This window comes from Rhodamnia argentea, chromosome 7 (genome assembly GCF_020921035.1).
Source record: "Rhodamnia argentea isolate NSW1041297 chromosome 7, ASM2092103v1, whole genome shotgun sequence".
NCBI classification, from domain to species: Eukaryota; Viridiplantae; Streptophyta; class Magnoliopsida; order Myrtales; family Myrtaceae; genus Rhodamnia; species Rhodamnia argentea.
In genome coordinates, this window is record NC_063156.1 from 22,865,021 (window position 1) to 22,885,340 (window position 20,320).

Sequence of the window (20,320 nt, forward strand, 5' to 3'; positions counted from 1 at the left end):
AACCTCGCAAGAATTAACGCAGATCCGAATATTGCAGATCCAAGAGCAAGAACGCTAGCGAAGGAAAAAGCAAAAGCAAAAGAAGCACTCGACCCCCATTGAAGCCGAACGATCAACGGGCGGGAATTGTATCAGTGAGTTTCCTCATTCTTCTCTCGGTGTTTTGATTCTCTGCGCTTTGTGATGTTGAGTCGAGGTGAAAAAAGGCTTGGAAATGACAGAAAAATCTCAACTTTAGCATTCTGGATCGTCCATTCAAGGTGTCACTCCTGCTCTTGCGTTTCCCTCGAAGGTTCTCGTTCAGGTGGTGGCCAAGTGTTGCCTTTTTAATGTGAAACTCGGGCCCTTGTCATTCGCATTTCGCTGTCTCTTGGTTAAGGTTACCAAATTCGCTTACTTTATTTTTCACATTTTGCATTTTGCTCGTGTGTTATGTGGTTGGCTTTAAGAGGGTTGCTCGTGCTTGTTGGTTTGAGCTCAAGTATGTTGTGTGATGGCTGATTACGTGGAGCCAATTACTTTGATGGAGCAATGGCACCATGTTGGCGCTTGAGTTCCATTTCATTCATGTCTTTGATCTGCTGGAAACAGATATATATTAATGGACGGTTTGAAGAGCGTACAAAGCACGCCTGTTTATACCCACGGAAGTCGGCATCTGTTGCCTCTTGTTCGGACATCGACTTTGAGATACGCGAAGACTCCATACAGAAACCGAGTGTGGATGACCATGAGCTCAAAGTCATTTAACTCGGTTTCTGCCTCCGTTCATCCACTGGAGGCCTCAAAATTGAGTCACTCTGACAACACATTGCCATCAAAAGGTTTTATACAGTGAATGGGGGTATTTACAGAAATCACAGTTGAACTTGAGTTGATGCGCAATTTGTATTAATCTGGTTTATTAAGTCATTGTTTAGAAAGTGAATTAGAGGAAATTGCTCGGTTGCATCTAAACTGCGAGTCAAGTATATAGGTGAACTCTTAACTCGTTTCTTTTGATGATCTGAACTGTCTATTGTATGCCCAGAAGTTCTTGACCTTTGGAGAAATGCCGATGCTGTGTGCTTTGATGTGGATAGCACTGTGTGCGTTGATGAAGGCATCGATGAGCTTGCAGAGTTCTGTGGAGCTGGAAAAGCTGTTGCAGAATGGACTGCAAGGTAATTTTGTTATCGTTGTTCATCTTTTATATTTTCTATTTTAATATCTGTCATTTCTGCATTGTCCAAATATTCCAGAGCAATGGGTGGTTCAATTCCTTTCGAGGAGGCCTTGGCTGCAAGATTATCTTTGTTCAACCCTTCCTTGTCCCAAGTTCAAGATTTCCTAAATAAAAGGCCCCCAAGGTATGTTAACTACTTTGTTTGATTTATTGCTTCTACCTAGATCTCTATAAGTCAAGTGCATGAGGATATACTTGTTGATTGTTCACATTTGCCGATTCTGTCAGCCATTAGTGGTATTTGTTTGACCTATAATGTAAGACTAAATGTGTCGACATAATGACCATAAAGATGGATCTTTCCACAATGAAATTTCAGTTTTCCGAGTCATAGTATGGGAGGAAACAGCGGTGGGTTTCATATTCTCAAAGACAATATGCACTTTGAGACATCTGGAATTAAACTGTTAAAGTTATGGTAAATGAACTGTATTTGTAGCCAGATCTGAATAATTTCTCTGAATGTTTTATGGGAAACGAGCGGTATGCCGTGTATATATAATTAAAAGTAGCAAGTGTGCTTCTTGAATTTTATGCCCACCATATATAGCAGATTGCTAGGCCGAAGTTCACTTTCTGGTCATTAAAATGGTCTGTTGTTGATTTGATGCATCTTGAAATAGGTTTTGCCAAATGTGTATATTTTGGTGCAGATAATTTGTATTTTGTTTTCATTAGGACTACTATTGAAGTTCGAACTGGGCTTTCTATTGGCAGGATTTCTCCTGGTATAAATGAGTTAATCATGAAGCTGAAGGCCAATAAAACAGATGTTTATCTCATCTCTGGAGGATTTCGCCAGATGATCAATGTATGGTATTTCTGCCTGCTGAATCCTATTGAGGGAAAATTATTCATTTTCTGCTGACTCAGTGTCTGTCTCCCTGTCTTTCTTCACTCTTGCACTTATTATATGGCAACAAACACTGTTACATGCTATGCGCAATGGGAGCTATGAGTTGTGATTAAGGGCATAAATGGTTATCAAGAGAGGTAGATCACCTCTTTCATGTGATAATATTATGAGTTCGATGTTAATTTGGACATCAGTCTTGTGATGGGTTACGATTATCAAATTTGTGCAGCTTCATATGTTTGTCTCTTCAGTATTGTAAGGCAGCCCTATCAAGTGAAGCAAAATATGCAAGAAAATATATTTTCTGATTCTTTGAGCAATTCTTCTGCAGCCCGTCGCCTCAATTCTTGGGATTCCTCCTGAAAACATTTTTGCCAATCAACTGCTATTTGGAAGCTCTGGGCAGTTTTTGGGGTTTGACACCAATGAGCCTACCTCTCGGAGCGGTGGAAAGGCCACTGCAGTCCAACAAATAAGGAAGGTCGGTTTTGATAGCAATGGGTATGTTTAATTGTATAACTTACTACTGGCAAACCTCAAACAGAAGTTCTCTTGACAGGCCTATGGGTACAAATCGTTAGTGATGATCGGGGACGGTGCAACTGATCTTGAGGTTAGTGACACTGTATGCATTTCTTCGGTTAAGAAATATCAAGGAAACGAGCAACGACATTCTCCTGTTTGCCATGTTGAACAAATGAACTTGGTGAACTACTTAAGTTTCATGTATCGTCTTGTGCACTGGTAGTCTCATCCTATCGGACTGTAACAGTGACTGAAAATAGGGAGGGAAACTCGCCGAATGAAATGGAAGGAAAAAAAAATTGTAATGGTGGTTGTTTTTTGGTGGATTGGCTGTTGAATCAAAACTTACAATGTACATTATGCCTGTTATCAAAGTTTGTTTCTGTTTATTCTTTTCATAGGCCCGTAAGCCAGATGGTGCAGACTTGTTTATAAGCTACGCAGGCGTTCAACTTCGAGAGGCTGTGGCAGCTAAAGCTGATTGGCTGGTGTTCAATTTTAAGGATCTGATAAATTCCTTGAACTAAAGTTGTTCCGTGTGATGCTTCCACATCTATCATACCTCTTCCAATCATTGCAATAAAATGTACATATCTCCATATGCGAAGATCATGTAGAGTGAAAGAATATCACTCTCGACATTCTTTCGTCAGCTCGACCTAGTGGTGTTAAAAGTGATTCTATATCAATTTCTTCCTGAGAACATTTATTTTTGCATTTTCTGTTTTATTGCACTATTATGTTTGCACTCACTAAAGATGTTCGTTCAATTGATTGGTTATGTTGATGCTTGCGAAATTAGTGAGAGATTGAGATTGGTATCCTTTTGTCCTGGAATGAGATGTTAATAAGCCCTCAGGAAGTTTAATGATGGCAATAATCTATTCAAAGAACAAGTATCACTGTCTAATTTGCCATAGAAATTGCAAAGATAACCGAGTTGCTTCTATTGCTAATGTGAATCTATTGAACATATCCAATGTCTCGAGTTGCTTCTATTGCTAATGTGAATCTACTGAACATATCCAATGTCTGGAATCACTGAGAACTTCGAGCAAGAGTGGCATTCAAAGCCCCTCAGAGAACATTGTCTACTTTAGTGCCGTTCCACTTTTCATTCTCAATTTTTAAACAACAAACAACCAAGCCACCGAACTGCTTCGGAGTACTGGCCAATTGTTTATTCAAATAAGATACCAGTAGGGACCAATAGTTGCAACAGCTAAAAATTGTTCAAACGCAATCATAAAAATAGTCAGCTAAACATCAATTCTAACAACATTCTTAGTGAGATGGAGACAACAGGACGAGCTTCAGCTAAACATCAATTCATCCTATTTTATCCAGGATATGACATGATTCCGCAAGCATATTGACTTCTTTTGATCGTCATACGGCCATAAGGTCGCCATACTGCTGCATCAGGAAAATAGACCCTGCAAACAATCCAGCAGCTCGCAGCAGTTTCTGCAAGAAAAGGTTCAAACCAGCTTTAAAGATGCTATCAACTTAGTGCATATTTTTACTTTTTTCAGAGGAAACAAGCACGCCGTTAAGTGCTATTGCTAGTATGCCTCCACAAAACTATAAAAAGCATGCATTAGACTATGATCTGTCCACTGAAAACTAAGCACTGTCCACTGAAAATCAAGCAATGCATCAAAAGCGTGAACATCTCATGGAATAGGGACAAATTACAACTGCATGGAGTGAGGTCATACTTTCCAGAATATACTAATACGATCTAAAACGAAACTTTTGAGAAATTAACAACTTCCGGAGGAAGTTAATACGATAACTGAAAAAAACCTACCGAGAAAGTAACAAATTCTATCCAACCTTGGTGCTCAGGAAGATGCAATAGAAGCTATTTTTAACTGTTACAATGCTAAAATGAAGCTTGCTGAGCTAAGGTCAATTTCACATCCAACAGACACAGACCTTGCAAAATTATGAGTCACTTGGTTATTCATAAACCATACTATTCAGTGGCATCAGTCTTGAGTCTTTATCAGAAGAACACATCTTTTCACACCATAAAGAGAGTAAGAGGCAACATATTAACAGGTACATGACCATCAATCTCCACCGCATAAGTTCAGTAAGCCTTCAATTACACAATACCAATCTAAACAAGAACATGAGAGCCGAAAGCAAAAGCATCTGTCCATCATTCATAATCAATTTCCTAATTCTCTCTTTCTACAAGTCAGAAACAGGACCAGTCAAACACTCATTGGAAGTTCCAAATCCAAACTACATCTTAAGTAGCTGCGCGCATTACTATGGATCTTGTTCCATGAAAAAGATTTATCAGACTCCCGTCTGATAACATTACATTTGCTCATAAAGGTATGAAGACAATACCATACCGGTTACAAATTCAAAATGATGTACGACTACCAGATTCATCAAGAAAGATAATAACACTCATACACCTCCCTGATCACCCTCTATTTTAACCTCTAGTTGCTCCAGTCATAAAAGGATTAACAAGTCAACAATTTATTGTCACTCTGATTGCCAGAACATCCAATCCAGCTCAGCCCAGGGATTCTTTTCAGTCTCCCGTCGATTATCTCATCTCTCAGTTTCTTCACATCACACCATCTTCCATCACTAGCATAAGTTTTCGAAAGCATCACTCTGTAGGCGCCCTTCTCTGGCTCCATCTGAAAGAGCTGCTGAGCTACTATACCAGCCATTGTGGAATTACCACACATCTCACAACATGATAGTAGTGCACCCCAGACTCCAGGATCCACTGGTTGTGGCAAGGACTGAATGAAATTGAATGCTTCTTCCAGCTCTCCAGCGGTGCCAAGAAGCTTAACCATGTAAATGTAATGCTCAGTCCCAGGTTGGAGGCAGAACTCATCTTCCATTCTACTGAAAATTCGCTTTCCGTCTTCTTTAAGGCCAGCATGACAGCAAGCGCAAAGGAGAGCAGAGAAAGTACATTGATCAGGATTTACTCCAATGCGAAGTATTTCCTCAAATAACTGAAATGCCTGGGAAGCTAGTCCATGGAGCCCAAGACCCAAAATGATGGAATTGTATGTAATGATATTCCTATCAGACATACGCTCAAAAATGTGCATTCCCTCATCCAAGAAACCACACTTTGAATACATATCTACGAGGGCAGATGAAACCATAATATCGGATTCCAATCCATGACGGAGAACATAACCGTGTATTTCTTTACCAGGCCTTACATTTGCTAACTGCGCAGTTGCCACAAGCACACTGGAGATCAAGACATGGTCTACCATCCTACACTCAATCATCAAATTTCTGAAAACCCGATGCGCCTTTTCACCATCTCCACATTGGCAATAGCCCATTACCAGAGTGGACCAGGCAACTAAATCAGGCTGAGACAAACCTCCAAAAACTTTACATGCTGAATCCATGCATGCACATCTCGCATACATACTAACTAGAGCAGCACCCACATAAGCATCGGAATCTAGACAACTTTTCAAACAAAGTCCATGTACACTTTGCCCAACACCTATCAAGCTCATATCTGCCAAACCAGAAATCAAACCAACCAAAGTATACCCATCAGGTAACCTTCCCAGGCTTCTCATTTCATTAAACAATTTCAACCCCATATCCCACACACGAAGATGCCCATAACCAGAAATCATGGAATTCCACATCACCAAATCCTGATCAGAATCGGACATAGCATAAAACACTTTACTCGCTTCATCAACATGGCCTAACTTTGAATAAGCAGTCACAAGGGCACTACTGCAGATTGTCTCCCAACCTAAACCAGAAACAACAGCACCTCCTTGTACAATTTTCAGTCCATCCAAATCAGCCTTGTCACAGCATGCCCGCATAAGGCAAGCATACGTGAAATTATCTGGTCTTATCTCACTCCTAAGCATCCGCCCAAACATTGAAAATGCTTCATCAAAGTCGTTAGCTCGTGCGTAAGCACGAATAATGGAGTTCCACAGAAATACGCTTCTCTGAGGACTTCTATCGAACAGTCTACGAGCATAGACGAGGTCGTTGTTCAGGGCGTAGCGTTGGACCACTCTTGTGGCGTAAAATGGGTCATTGGAGAGGTGGGTCCTGGTTATTACGGCGTGTAGTTGCTTGGTGGATAAAAGCGTCTGTTGCAACCTCGAGAGCTCCGAGAGAATCGAATGGAAGTTGATGAACATCTACGTAAAGGCATTCACATGTTCTCCTGCTATACTCGAGAGCCTAATTCCTGGACTTGAATCGCAGCAAGAGACCCCTATACTGGACCTTGAAGACGTGTGCGACAAAGATCATACGAGCTAAAGCTATAATCTAGCAGATAATGTGTGTGAGAGAAAGAGAGAGTACCACGTTGAAAGCCCAATTTTCATCGTCGTGAACCTGGGAACGCCAGAATGCCTTGAGCTTGTCGACGGAAATCGCAGAGTCCGCCATTGATGAGCTCGGGATTCAGAGCTTAGGGTACGAGACTGACGAGATTAGCAGACTAGCGAAAAATGTCTGCGTTTACCGGACTGGCAAGGGCAAAATGGTAAATATACGGAAAAGTGCTAGAACTGTTCTCTGGCACTTTCATTTTCATTTTATAGCATAAGTTGGTGGAAAATGAGGACAAATCATTATTTTGTCGTTATTGTTTTGTCAATAACGCGTTGCCTGCCTGTACCCAAAAAATATATATATAGTATTTAAAATACTAATTAAAATCACGTTACCGTGAAAATTTTGAAATAAGACAAAGATAAATAATCATATCAATAAAACATTTTATGGAGGTTGTTGTGGATTCGAGTTCTAAATATTAAATTTCATAAGAAATAAAATAGAATTCTCGACTTACTTGTAAAGTAAGTAATAAATGCGATTTGAGGGGGTTGTTTTATATATAATAGTTTTAACGACTCTGAATCCGAGGTCAAAACTTATTTATATGTTACCTTAAGGAAGAAATTCGGGACTCATAATTTTCGAAATTCCATTGTAACACGTACCATGTAAACCATACAAGTAATATTCAACCTAACACTTTTCCTGGTCGAATCAAACCCTAGCTATGGAAATTGTCAGTTGAATTCTGTCTAGAGATCCAAATTTTTTCACTTCATGTTTGGTATGACTATACTTTTCCTTAACTTATTTTTGTTCACATATTGCAATTCGCACAGCTCAAAACTTTTATTCAATTTCAAGGGATAACTCTTTGCTTTCCTTAAACAAAACTAAACGAGTATAGAGAAAGCAAAAAGGCCCTACGAAAAGAGGCGAAAACGATGGCAGCTCTGAGAAATGAAAATCGAAGCATCCGCAATCGTCACGGGGAAGATGAGTATCGAACAAAATAAAGGCGAAAGCGACAACGATACTTAGGAATCAAGAGGATGCAATGGCTGTAAATGATCGTCACGCAAAGATGACTATAGTCGAGGGTCAATCACAAAACTCATAAAGTCTCAAATTGATCAATAGATAGACCTATTAGCAGCCAAGGGTTTGTCTACAAGGTATGTAGTATGTACCGAGCAGAGAAACCGCCGGTGGCCAAAATTTTTTTTTTTGCAGGAACTGCAATGTTACCCAAATGACTACCCTTTTGTGATGATCAAAACAAGAAAAAACCGCGGCGAGAAAAGGGGATCGACCGGAACAACTTTGTACTCTCAAAATTGCTTGCCTACTCAGTACTTACTACTACTGTCATGTCACATCGATGTTACTTTAAGCAGCACCAGTCATTCGGTTTGCACCTTCACGGCTGTCATTTGCATTCCCATTCTGATAAGCACGTTGGTAGCCGTCTCCACCGCGTCCCATCGGACCCCTCGGCCGGCCTGAGAATTCCCCTTGGTTTCGGAAGTCATTCCTTCCATAACCCCGACCGCCGCCAAAGCTCCCGCGGCCCCTAAAGCTGTCGCTCCTGAATCCGCCTCTTCCCAAAGAGTACCTCCCTCTTCCACTGTTTGCCACTGAACAAAAGACCAGAGGATTAGTTAGCTTTCAACATAGTGAGCATATCAGGGTTCAAGCTTCTAAAGTAACGATAAATTTGCCTTGGCTATATCCATGCATTTCACCTCGGGTAGTCGTTCTCTTCTCTTCGATTACCGCTTGATGATCCCCGATTGTTACTGGCGATGCCTGCAAATATAGTGTCAATTATGTGTGGTTAAAGAAAAGTATGTACCAAGCAATGCCTGAAGTAGTCCATCTGATAGTGATGCCCCGCTAGTTTGCTTGTGAACTGACATACAAAGTTCTCAACTGAATATTCATTCAGGAAATTTGGCACATGAACGGTATAACGAAGACTATCATAGGCAACTGCTCGAGAGTTTGACAATGACTCACAAATTTCACAAGCTATTGGTGCCATGCCACAAAACTCTATGATATAACCAGCTCACTACTGCAGCAATGCCAAATAAAGTGTAGTCCCAACGTGTTTCGCAGGAAGAAATACCTTAAGAGCACTTTGCATGGAACTTGATGTTTCAAACTCGATGAAGCCAAAGCACGAACCTTGCTTTAGAATGGAAGAGAACAGGGGGTGAGAACACTACATTGCAAAATTATAAACTGAGCAAATTACAGAATAATAATTTATCTCACCTTAGAACTCCTAACTTGAATGCCGTTGCTCTTGATAGGCCCAAATTTTTTAAACTCCTCCTCAAGCTGTTCAACCGTTGCGTCAAAAGCCAAGTTCCCGATAAATATCGAATGACCCTCCGCTGCAGATATGAACAAAATCAATGAAATAATAAAAAGAAGAGACTTTTCTGCAAATAACATCAAATTTAATACTCTTTAAGAAAAATCAAGATTTTTCTAACTGGGTAAATTTTTTGCTGACAAAAGGGAATCAACACCACTCTAAACCTAGTAAAGGCGTGATCAACGCTTTGCACGACCAAAATTGCAGACCGGCTCATTCCATTCCCATGTCAATTGCCTACATGTGTGTGTAATTGCACCACTTGCACGTGCGGTACTACAGAGTAGCAAAAGAAGAAAACCTAAAGAGAGCTATAAACCTTCTTCATGAACATTGCTGCTTTCAGGGGCAATGTCAGTGCTAGGGTTGGGAGTCACAACAGAAGATTTCACAGATAGCTGTTGAGTATCGCTTGCAGGTGGTGGTGAAGTCCTTTCTGTTTTGGAAGGAACAAATATTTTGCCAGTCACTGCATGTCCTTGCATTACTTTGACCTATAAAAGAACCATAAAGTTTCTTTGTTAAGAAAATCAGGGTCCTTATCCAAAAGAAAAAGATGTTCAAAAGTAAGATTTAAGCGTACGAACTTACAATTGATGCATAAGATTTCTTTGGAGCATCCTCCTCACTTGCACAGGAGGAATCAATCTGATGAGGAGTGGATTCGACAGCCCTGTCTTCAATCACAGATTCTTCATTGCCAGAAGGATTAAGAATGCCGGGTCCATTATTAAGCTGCTCTTCCTCCGAGGGAGTCAACGGTTTTGCCGCAAGTTCATCAGGAACCTTGGCATGCTCTGTGCACCCGAAAATGACAACCTTCTAAATAAAAAGAAGATTATAATAGATAAAACATATTTAGACATTATGTCCAACCTTGTTCTGGAGGCAAGGCAGCTGTTGCAGTGGCGTTACTTGTGCCATTGTTTGCCGTAGAATTCATTGGTAATGGTTCATTCTCCTCGAGAAACCTAAAAACATCGTTCAAGACAAAATATCCTTTTTCTTGAGGAGCTAGAAAGAATGTCTGAGTGAATTTTCTCCTCACATGGTCCTTTCCAGTTAAGCATCCAGTTACCAAAACAATCACCCCTTTACCATAGGACTCCTGAGCATCTGCAGTTTCTATCTCTGCTGTAAAATCCTCATAGTTCAAAGATAGTATCTTTTTGTTGATAGCCTGGTTCAAAATGAAGGTGGAACAATGTGTTAGCCGGATAATTTATTTGCATGTCAATCAAGCTACTTGATTGAAAAAATGATGCAGCAGCAATATGTCTCGCTATATTCAATGCCACTTCTTGCTTAGTAGGAGAAAGAAAACTCGCATACATCACACTTCAAGCTAATTTTCCATGATGATCAGGAAGTTATATGCACACATATATGAAGTAACAAAATAGTTTTCTGAGGAACTAATAGCTCGCTACATAACTGTCCTTACATACGTCCTGGCAATGTCTGCATTGCAGATAAATATCAGATGCTCTTAAAAATCACATCCCTAACTGAGTCATCCCCTGTAGTTAAGATCAATTGAAGACGCAGGCATGACTCGCATTAAATGCATAAGGCCCAAGCCGAAAATTTTGAAAGAGAAGGAGAAAGATTCTGAGATAAAACCAGAAGAAATATGATGAAACTTGCGTATTTTTATCTTCATTACATCTGATATGAGAATGATGCCTAAGATTTCTCAGCAACATTAGTGGTAGTTCGGGATGAAATAAAATCAGTCATCCCGAGTGATGCACTTACTTGTGTTGTTGTAACCGTTGTTATGTTGCCACTGACATCTGGCCGGCTTAGGAAACTTGAGTCCTGGTAAAATCTATGAACCAGACCAGGAGACTGGTGAAGGATGTGGTAGTACTGCTCCACAAAGGCGTTACCCACAACTTGTGCGCTGGGAGTTGGGACTGAACCACGTTCTTGCACCGCCATCTAATGATAAGAATTCAACCACCAAACTTTCCAGCAGACGTCCAAGTTAGACGTGTCAGCTGTAAAATTTAGACAGCAAGCTTCTGTTATTAAAGGTACGAAATGATAGTTCCAACAATCCAAAAAGTCAAGGAGTCCCTTCTGTTGCATACAGCAGCTAACAGAGAAATGACACTCCCATTAAACTAACAAATGATCGTCAAGAATATATCAAAAACAAAACAAGCGGAAGTCGAGAAGAACTGGTTACCATTTTAGCTAAGCAATGCCAATACATCAAAAAAAAAAAAAAATTACTAGTGGAAGTATGTTAAAGCGAACGCACAACATTTGTAGTCATGTATCAGATATCGGAGAGTGTGACAGCCATTCATCAAATCCAACCAAACACTAACCGAAGCACCACAGCGGCAGCACTAAAGCACCTCGTGAGGCATTATTCTTAACAAACAACAAATGATTATCGACACAAACCAAAAAACGATGTCGAACACTAGATACACCTCAAGCTAGACTCCGGCCGCACGCCACAATGGCAAAGCCACGGCAAACAAATCAAGGGCGGAGACAGAATCCCACCAAACAAGATTCAATGCCCGTGACTGAATCAACGTCTGGGTAGGACCAAAAACGTAATCTTGGAAAAGGGATTTACAGTAATTGCCCACAAACGACAAGAACGATACGGAACAAATGAGAGACCCCCGAGGAAGCGCTATACAGAACAGAAACACTCGCGAGCTAAAGCAAGAGCTGTCGCGAAGGAGACGGGTGAAAGATTAGATCTCACGCCCGAACAAGAAAGCGAACGAAGACCGGCAAGAGGAGAGAAAGTACCTGGTTGGTGAGCCGAGCTTGAGAGAGAGAGAGAGAGAGAGAGATCTAAAGGGTTGCTTAAAAGAGCAGAGGAAGAAGAAGAAAGAGCTGATGTCGGAGGAAAGGCAAAAGACAACAACAAAGATACTCGAGGAAGGAAAGGCCTTTTTCCCTCTCTGCGTATTTCGGGTTTTGGTAAGATGATGATTTCAAGGGCTATCGATGATGACTTCGGCCGCTGTCCCCCTTTTTTTCCCCACGTGTCTTTTGGTTGATTCGTTGATTATCGTTTACGACTTTTTAATTGCAGCAGCAAAATGAAGGGATGACATGTTCACAGAAGTAATTATTTAAATAATTAATTAATTAATTAATTAATAATATTTTCATTACCGATAACGGTAAATGCGTAAATATTTTAGTAAATTCATCTTTATAAATGACACAAAAAATATTTTTTCCTTTTTGACGATGACCACTCGTATCGTTTGTAAAGTGAATGAACCAAAATTATATTCGTCGTGCATAAAGATGCTCGGGCATAGAGTGTTATCAATAATGAAAACATTTCTCATCAATTAGTTATTTTAAGAGGTATAAGAGATCGGATTATTTGCCAAGTTGTTCATTGCGGAAAATATTTCTTTTTAAAAAATATTATTTTACGTCATTTATAAATATGAATTATAAATCCGAGTAAAGTCCTTAAACCGCTTCGTCTGAAATTCTAGAGCATTAAATTCGGGGATATTCATTGGAATGAAAGGAAGAAAAATATATTCTCCCAACTTATGGGGTGATGGTGGGGAATGTAAACTCTAAGTCATCTTCGAATGGCTACCGCAATGTAAAATCGTATAGTAGCATCCCACGCCCGGAGTGAATTATCAAAGTTTCGGCTTATGTGTCTTCGATCTATGCTTTGCACGGTGTCTTGAACCGACTTGTCGTCGACGTATCCCTAGTCCATTATTATTATTATTTAAAGATTACGGCAATGCTGATGACTACGTTGGAGAAACTAATTTCAATTGCAAAAATTGTTCGAGCTATCATTTTCAAAAAGAAAAGAAAAACATTCAAATCATTTATTTTTCGAGAAATAAATGAAGTCTCGGAGATGGCCCTACACTTGCCACAGGGCGAAACAACGCCACGAGCCCAATCAAGATTGCTTGAGATGGATGGGCGATTGGGACCAGAACTTGTGCCCAAGAAGAGTTCTAATCGAACAAATTTATATATAACTCAGCTATTTAGTGATAAAATGTCAAGTATTTTAGAAAATTATAATGCATGTAAGTTGGTGTCGAGGAATTTTAACATGTGACGGGCAATTGATTGTTAGACTCGTGTTTGCTTGGAGTGATATTCGTGCCAAGTTTTATGATATCCGTATTTATCGATAAATTCGAGAAAACGGTGCAAGTTGGCTTTTTAAGTCGGGAATGGATGGAGAACATTTCCGTGCATCTTGTTCTAATATTTATGTTCCTAAAGTTTTCCCCGTTACGCGATGCATCCCTTGGCTTTTAATTGAGGCGATTTGATCTCAGAATATATACTTGATGCATACTATTGACTTTGAGCATTTATTTTATTTGCTAGGTTTCTAAACTATTTTAAAATGGTCAATATCGAGAAGCTTTGAAATCAATTGTAAAAACGCTCAATCGATTAAGATCTTCCTTCTTCTAAAGTCTCAAAGTTGAAATCAAGATAAATGAAGATTGAAGAGAGAAATTAAATTATCTGGACCCATTACGAAGCACGGATTTCAATGCTGCTTTGCTTGTTTTTCTTGTGCTTATACGAGAAATTATATGATAAAATACAAAAAGGAATCCAAGAGGACTAGCCTTCCTAAAATAACTGAACAAGAAACCGTCTAATTTCAAGCGACCATAAAAGGAACAAAAATTACAAAAATAAAAAACTAAACTTAATGTATGTGTGCCAATTTAATCACAAATCTTTTAATTATATTTATTTAGTCCTAAATATTTTCACGTTTTGCCAATTTAATTCATTCGACAAAATTTGACCCAAAATCTCTGACGTGAATGTCCGCCGTCCGACATGATACGACCGACGCTAACATGGATAAAATTTATTTTATTTTCAATATTTTTTTCTATTGTTTTTTATGTTTTTACCATCTTCCTCTGCCGATTGCGAGGCTTCTGCAATGGCTAGTGATCGGCAAAAGACAACCACCAGGGAGGGCAAGCCTAGCTTGAGGTTAACAAGGGTCACCCTTGGCGAAGGCCAATGTGGGCCGGCCTTGAGCGAAGCTCGCATGAAGTTGGTGAGACCAAGGAGGCCCCCTCTCTTTAGACCCTAATGACGATGACATCGAACGGGGCAAGGGTCGCTTCACCGATTGTAGCTTATGGCCGGTCGCTGGACATCATCGAGGTCCAACGACTGATGGTGGAATAAGGAAAAAGAAAAATAAAGAAAAATAAAAAATATTAATAAGTTAATAAACTTTGTCCATGTTAACACCGTTCGTGTCGCATAGGACGGCTAGCATCTCTGTCAATGATTTTCCACCAAATTGGCAAAAGTGAAAAAAATTAGGACTAAATTAGCACAATTGATATATTTAGGACTAGATTGACACAAATACAATTGGTTTATAAATTTTTTGATAATTTTTTCTATTATTTTTCTTTCCAATTACAAGTGAATATTTACGCGTATAAAATTCACGTATGAAATTTGCTCCATCCAATTTACTTAGAGCACAATAGTCAAAATTTTGAATGGTTTTACGGACTTGATCGGAAAATCGAGAGTTCTAGCATATGGTATTAGGGAAAATTCAAAATAAGACCATAAAGTGCCTTTATTTTCTCTTATAATGATTTGAAATGAATCTTATTTCAAATAAAGATCTAAAGTGACCATGGCTATTTCAAAAAAGGGCTTGATCTCGTTGGCCGATTATATATTCGATTGGGTGAGGACCGGGCCTCACCTATTGCTTTCGAGAGAGAACCTGCCTAGCCCTCTCTAGGCACCATCTCTTGAAATCGGCCATCACAAAAATGAGAGAGAAAAATAGAAAAAGGAAAAAAAATTAAAAAGTAAAGGTCGAAAATGTCTTTGACGAGCTGGTAAGATCAGACGCTTTTTTGAGATTGATATAGGTAATTTGCCATAAAGTATCGACATTTTTCGAGGGCCTCCGTATTGTGTTCGACACTCTGACACTCTCTCAACACTCTCCAACGTGCGACCAACAAGTAGGCGGTACTCCAAACATGCTAGCGACAAGCGAGTACAACATCCTAACATGCCATTTTAAGAATCACAGAGCCACTTTTAAGCATTTTCGATAAATTATTTATCAAAATGTAAAATATATATATACTTTAGTCATATACCCGACCATTCCAAAATTAAAATACTCAATTAGTAAAAAAAAAGACATAATCATGAATCCCTATAGAAGAAAATAAAAAAACTCACTGTTGATATAATTTGTCATGTATATATAAAAATATATATTTAGTATATAACGTGTCGAAATTCTCAATTTTTTTAGAAATGACGTGTCGACGGGTAATGTCATGTCGGGTTGTGTGTCGGTGTCGGTGCTACTTAGGGCATTTGAGACTATTATTTGAAATAATGTCTACTTTTGATCCTTATTTGAGAAAATGATGGCACTTCATGTCTTTATTTGAAATAAGATCCACTTCATGCATTTATTTGAGAAAATACGTTAATTGTTATAAATATATTAATAACATGTGGATGCTTCACCTTTCACCATTTCCTTTTTCAATGTATGTTACAAATACATTGATATACATTGATGTACATTGATATGGATTGATATTCACTTTTCACATTCTATGAGCGGTTTTTCCTCTCTCAATGTAATATACCCTCTAGCCTATAAATAGAGGCTTTTTGTAAACTTGGCAATGCAATAAAAAGTGAGTTAACATTTGCTTCCGCTTCTCTCTTACATTCTTCTCTCATATTATATTTTCAAGTCCACTTTGTATTTCTAATTGATTCCAAAGATCACCGTTTACTTTTACAACACGTTATCGGCACGAGCCGGTTAGAATCTTAAATATCACTCAAAGTAACACATCTTTACCTTTTCATTATCTAATATCTCTACATTTTCTTTTTAAGTATGTCAAACATCACCAAGAGAGAGTTTGCAACGTTAGATATTACAGGAAGTAATTATCTAACATGAGTTTTTGATATCAAGATACACTTAACATCATTAGATCTCGGTCGATCTATTCTCCCGGAATCTAATTATACCCCAACCCGTAAGGCTAAGGCTCTTATCTTCATTTGCCACCACTTACATGAAGATTTAAAGGTTGAGTATCGGACTGAGGAGGACCTTGCAATTCTATGGCAATCCCTAAAGGATCGCTTTGATCATCAACAAGAAGTGGTCCTTCCTCATGCCAGGTTTCAATGGATCAATTTGCGCTTTCAGGATTTTAAGTCCATAGCAGAATATAATTCTGCTATTCATCGAATTGTATCACAATTAAGACTTTGTGGCCAGCAAATCACAGAGATTGAAATGTTGGAAAAAACATTATCTACTTTTCATGCCAATAACCTTGTACTCCAATAGCAATATAGGGCAAAGAATTACTCCAAGCATTCAGAATTAATTTCTGCACTACTTGTGGCTGAAAAGCACAACAAGTTGTTGATGCAAAATCATAATTCCCGTCTTATTGGATCCGCCCTTGTGCTTGAAGCACATGTCGCACGTCATAAAAACAAGAGTCACCGGCATTGGAAGGGAAAAGGGCGTAACTTGAAAAATCAGCCTTATAAAAGCGGAGATAGAGGTTCACAAGGACCTAAACGTGGTCCACAAAGAAAAGAAGGTCCAGAAGTACCTAACCAGGTTGATACCAATGTTTGTCATAGATGTGGTTCTACAGGCCATTGGTCTTGCACTTGTCGCACCCCAAAGCACCTGGTTGACCTCTATCAAAGGGAACATGATGAGAGAAAAAGGGAAGTCAATGTTGTAACCAAGCCCTTTATGGAGGATAAAGAATCATCTCTTGACAATACATCTTTTGATATTGATCATTTTTTGGATTTAGATTAAGCAATATATATAAGTTTATGTTTATTCACATGTATTCTCTTAGTTTTTGAATAATATTCACGTTTAATATTATAATTTTATTTCTTATTCTTTTATGTTAGTCATCAATGATGCTAAGCAATTATCTCGAGGAGAATAATGCTATTCTTTGTCTTGTAGACGAGTACTACATATACTATCCTCCAGCAGAGGAAGTTCTTTGAGACATTAAAAAAATGCGAAGGGAATATTACCACTATTTCGGGTGATAGTAACATAATTACAAACTCCGGAAGAGCTCGTGTAATATTACCAATGGGCATAGAAATTTTTATTAATGATGCTTTATTTTGCCTACGGTCTAAAAGGAACCTACTTAGCTTTAAAGATATTCGTTCAAATGGGTTTCACGTTGAAACCGAGACCGGATGTGGTAAAGAATACTTGTATCTAACTCAGATGAGTGGATACGGAAAACAAATTATGGAAAAGTTACCATTATTATCATCCGGGTTATATTATACTTACATAAATGTGAGTAATAAACATGTTGCGATGAACCTAAAGTTCACAAACGCACAAGGTTTTCAATTATGGCATGACCGTTTGGGTCACCCAGGGTCGAATATGATGCGCCGAATATTAACACATTCGGTTGACATACATTAACAAATCGTGGGCTCCCTTCACCTACTAATTATGTATGTGATTCGTGTAATGAGGATAAATTAATTATACGGCCGTCTCATACTAAAGTAAGGGTGGAATCTCCTATATTTTTGCATAGAATTCAAGGAGATATTGTGGGCCTATCCACCCCGCATGTGGACCTTTTAGGTACTTCATAATCCCGGATTGATGCTTCAACGCGATGGACATACGTTGACCTGTTGTCAACACGTAATATGGCCTTCGCAAAATTACTCACTCAACTAATTAAATTACGTGTACAATTCCCTAATTACCCGATCCAAAAGATCCGGTTAGATAATGCTGGTGAATTTACGTCTAAGGCTTTTGATGACAATTGTATGGCCATTGGAATAGACGTGGAGCATCCTATGCCACATACTCATACATAAAACGGCCTAGCAGAATCTTTAATTAAACGCCCGAGAATGATTGCTAGACCGTTGCTATTAAGGACTAAATTACCTTTTAGTTTATGGGGACATGCGATATTGCACGCGGCATCATTGATTAGAATTCGACCCACTGCATATCATGAATACTCCTCAATTCAACTTGTACATGGATGTGAACCCGATGTTTCCCATCTGCGAATATTTGGTTGTGCCGTGTATGTTCCTATACCACCTCCACAGCGTTCCAAAATGGGGCATCAACGTCGACTTGGCATTTATGTGGGATATGAGTCTCCATCTATTATAAAATACTTGCAGCAACTTATTTACGGCCCGGTTCGCTGATTGTATATTTGATGAGGCACATTTCCCGGCATTAGGGGGAGAAAGCTTGAAGCTTAAAGAATGCCGTGAAATTTTCTGAAAGGAAGATCAATTGAATTACCTTGATCCACGTACAAGCATGACCGAACTCGAAGTTCAGAAGATTATTGACTTGCAACATTTAGTAAGTAGATTGCCGGATGCATTTATCGATCACAAAGGGGTGACTAAGTCACATATTCCTCCAGAAAACGCACCACCTACAGTGGAGATCCCCTTGGGACCAAAAATGTTTGATGAGCCTAGTCAACGCCGGAAGCATGGACGACCCATAGGGGCTAAAGACATAAATCCGCGGAAAAGAAAAAACATTCACTCACCCAATGCGCCTTCGCGAGAGGAAAACAATCCCGGTGAAATTAGTGCAGCTGCCCCAAATAACAATTCCGGAAATACGGAACGGCCAAATCCTATTGACTTGAGAAACGATGAGGATTTGGTTGATGTTAATATAGAGGTTACAATAAATTATATGAACACGGGAGTGAGATATGATAGAATTACAATTGTCGTCGACGACTCCTTTGCCTCCTCGGTAGCGCTAACTGTCTCAAAAGATAAACTAGATCCGGAATCAAAATCCATTCTTGAATGCTAGAAGTGTTCGGATTGGAATACATGGAAGGAGGCAATTAAGGCGTAACTAGAATCGCTTAATAAACGTTGTGTTTTTGGACTCGTTGTTCGAACACCCAAAGATATTATCCCTGTTGGATATAAATGGGTGTTTGTAAGAAAATACAATGAAAAAAATGAGGTAGTGAGATATAAAGTGAGACTAGTTGCCCAAGGGTTTTTGCAAAGACCCGATATAGACTTTGATGTTATTTATTCTCCCGTAATTGATAATATTACGTTCCGTTATTTGATCAGCATGGCAGTAAGTATGAATCTCGATATGCACTTAATGGATGTTATGATTGCATATTTATATGGGTCACTTGACATCGATATATATATATATATATATATATATATATATATATATGAAAGTCCCTGAAGGATTTTCAATTCCCCAAATGGGAAAGAATGAAAATCGCAACATGTACAGTATTAAATTGCAAAGATCATTATATGGTCTTAAACAATCACGTCGTATGTGATACAATCGGTTAAGTGATTACCTCATGAAGCGTAGACATGTAAATAATGTAATATATCCTTGTGTGTTCATAAAAAGGTCACCAAATGGCTTTGCCATCATATCCATTTATGTAGATGACCCGAATATAATTGGAACCTCGAAAGAGCTCGAAGAAGCTCGTTCTCGCCTAAAGAAGGAATTTGAAATGAAAGACTTGGGGCAAATCAAGTATTGTCTTGGCCTGCAGATCGAGCACCTCCCAGGATGAGTTTTATTGCACCAGTCTAATTATACAAAAAGGATATTGGAAACATTTTACATGGATAAATCTCATTCTCTCAGCACAACAATGGTGGTACGTTCACTTAAAGTGAACAAAGACCCATTTAGGCATAAAGAGGAAAACGATGATAGGTTGGGAATTGAAGTTCCTTACCTTAGCGCCATAGGAGCATTGTTATATCTTGCAAATTGCACTAGACATGATATTGTATTTGCAGTAAATGTTCTAGCTAGACACAGTGCCAATCCAACCCGAAGACATTGGAATGGCGTTAAATATATCCTACGTTACCTTCAAGGAAC

General features: G+C 39.0%; 3 protein-coding genes across 7 annotated transcripts; 1 reads left to right on the forward strand and 2 right to left on the reverse strand.

Annotated features, from left to right (window-relative positions):
- The first annotated feature begins 599 nt into the window (after positions 1-599).
- Positions 600-3,311, forward strand: LOC125315835 (phosphoserine phosphatase, chloroplastic-like). The gene is made up of 7 exons (XM_048281799.1): positions 600-824; positions 1,031-1,163; positions 1,242-1,349; positions 1,943-2,036; positions 2,413-2,562; positions 2,641-2,694; positions 3,008-3,311. Exons 1-7 carry the CDS (start codon positions 602-604, stop codon positions 3,131-3,133), a joined length of 888 nt encoding a protein of 295 aa, XP_048137756.1. The 5' UTR covers positions 600-601; the 3' UTR covers positions 3,134-3,311.
- A 636-nt stretch (positions 3,312-3,947) lies between these two features.
- Positions 3,948-6,956, reverse strand: LOC115734729 (putative pentatricopeptide repeat-containing protein At1g64310). The gene is made up of 2 exons (XM_048281797.1): positions 4,979-6,956; positions 3,948-4,073 (listed from the first exon to the last, which is right to left on the reverse strand). Exon 1 carries the CDS (start codon positions 6,791-6,793, stop codon positions 5,096-5,098), a length of 1,698 nt encoding a protein of 565 aa, XP_048137754.1. The 5' UTR covers positions 6,794-6,956; the 3' UTR covers positions 3,948-4,073; positions 4,979-5,095.
- A 1,088-nt stretch (positions 6,957-8,044) lies between these two features.
- LOC115734667 (nuclear transport factor 2) lies at positions 8,045-12,267 on the reverse strand. 5 transcript variants are annotated; one of them, XM_030665545.2, is made up of 9 exons: positions 12,109-12,267; positions 11,086-11,330; positions 10,204-10,507; positions 9,919-10,124; positions 9,647-9,821; positions 9,222-9,340; positions 9,073-9,135; positions 8,663-8,750; positions 8,045-8,578 (listed from the first exon to the last, which is right to left on the reverse strand). In XM_030665545.2, the coding sequence occupies exons 2-9, from the start codon at positions 11,269-11,271 to the stop codon at positions 8,331-8,333; spliced, it is 1,389 nt and encodes a 462-aa protein (XP_030521405.1). In that variant the 5' UTR covers positions 11,272-11,330; positions 12,109-12,267; the 3' UTR covers positions 8,045-8,330. The 5 variants fall into 5 exon arrangements, with proteins under 5 accessions (XP_030521405.1, XP_030521406.1, XP_030521403.1 ...); XM_030665546.2 differs by having other exon boundaries at positions 8,687-8,750; positions 9,222-9,343; XM_030665543.2 differs by having other exon boundaries at positions 9,222-9,343.
- Between the last annotated feature and the right edge of the window lie 8,053 nt (positions 12,268-20,320).

What these genes read in the sequence shown, in the direction of transcription:
- LOC125315835 (XM_048281799.1), top strand. Translation starts at nt 602, where the DNA reads ATGGACGGTTTGAAGAGCGTACAAAGCACGCCTGTTTATACCCACGGA. An exon ending in CTAAATAAAAGGCCCCCAAG is followed by an intron (nt 1,350 to 1,942) that starts GTATGTTAACTA and finishes TTCTATTGGCAG; the next exon opens with GATTTCTCCTGGTATAAATG. An exon ending in CAGTCCAACAAATAAGGAAG is followed by an intron (nt 2,563 to 2,640) that starts GTCGGTTTTGAT and finishes TTCTCTTGACAG; the next exon opens with GCCTATGGGTACAAATCGTT.
- LOC115734729 (XM_048281797.1), bottom strand. Translation starts at nt 6,793, where the DNA reads ATGTTCATCAACTTCCATTCGATTCTCTCGGAGCTCTCGAGGTTGCAA.
- LOC115734667 (XM_030665543.2), bottom strand. Translation starts at nt 11,271, where the DNA reads ATGGCGGTGCAAGAACGTGGTTCAGTCCCAACTCCCAGCGCACAAGTT. An exon ending in TGCCTTGCCTCCAGAACAAG is followed by an intron (nt 10,125 to 10,203) that starts GTTGGACATAAT and finishes TCGGGTGCACAG; the next exon opens with AGCATGCCAAGGTTCCTGAT. An exon ending in AATGCATGGATATAGCCAAG is followed by an intron (nt 8,579 to 8,662) that starts GCAAATTTATCG and finishes TCTTTTGTTCAG; the next exon opens with TGGCAAACAGTGGAAGAGGG.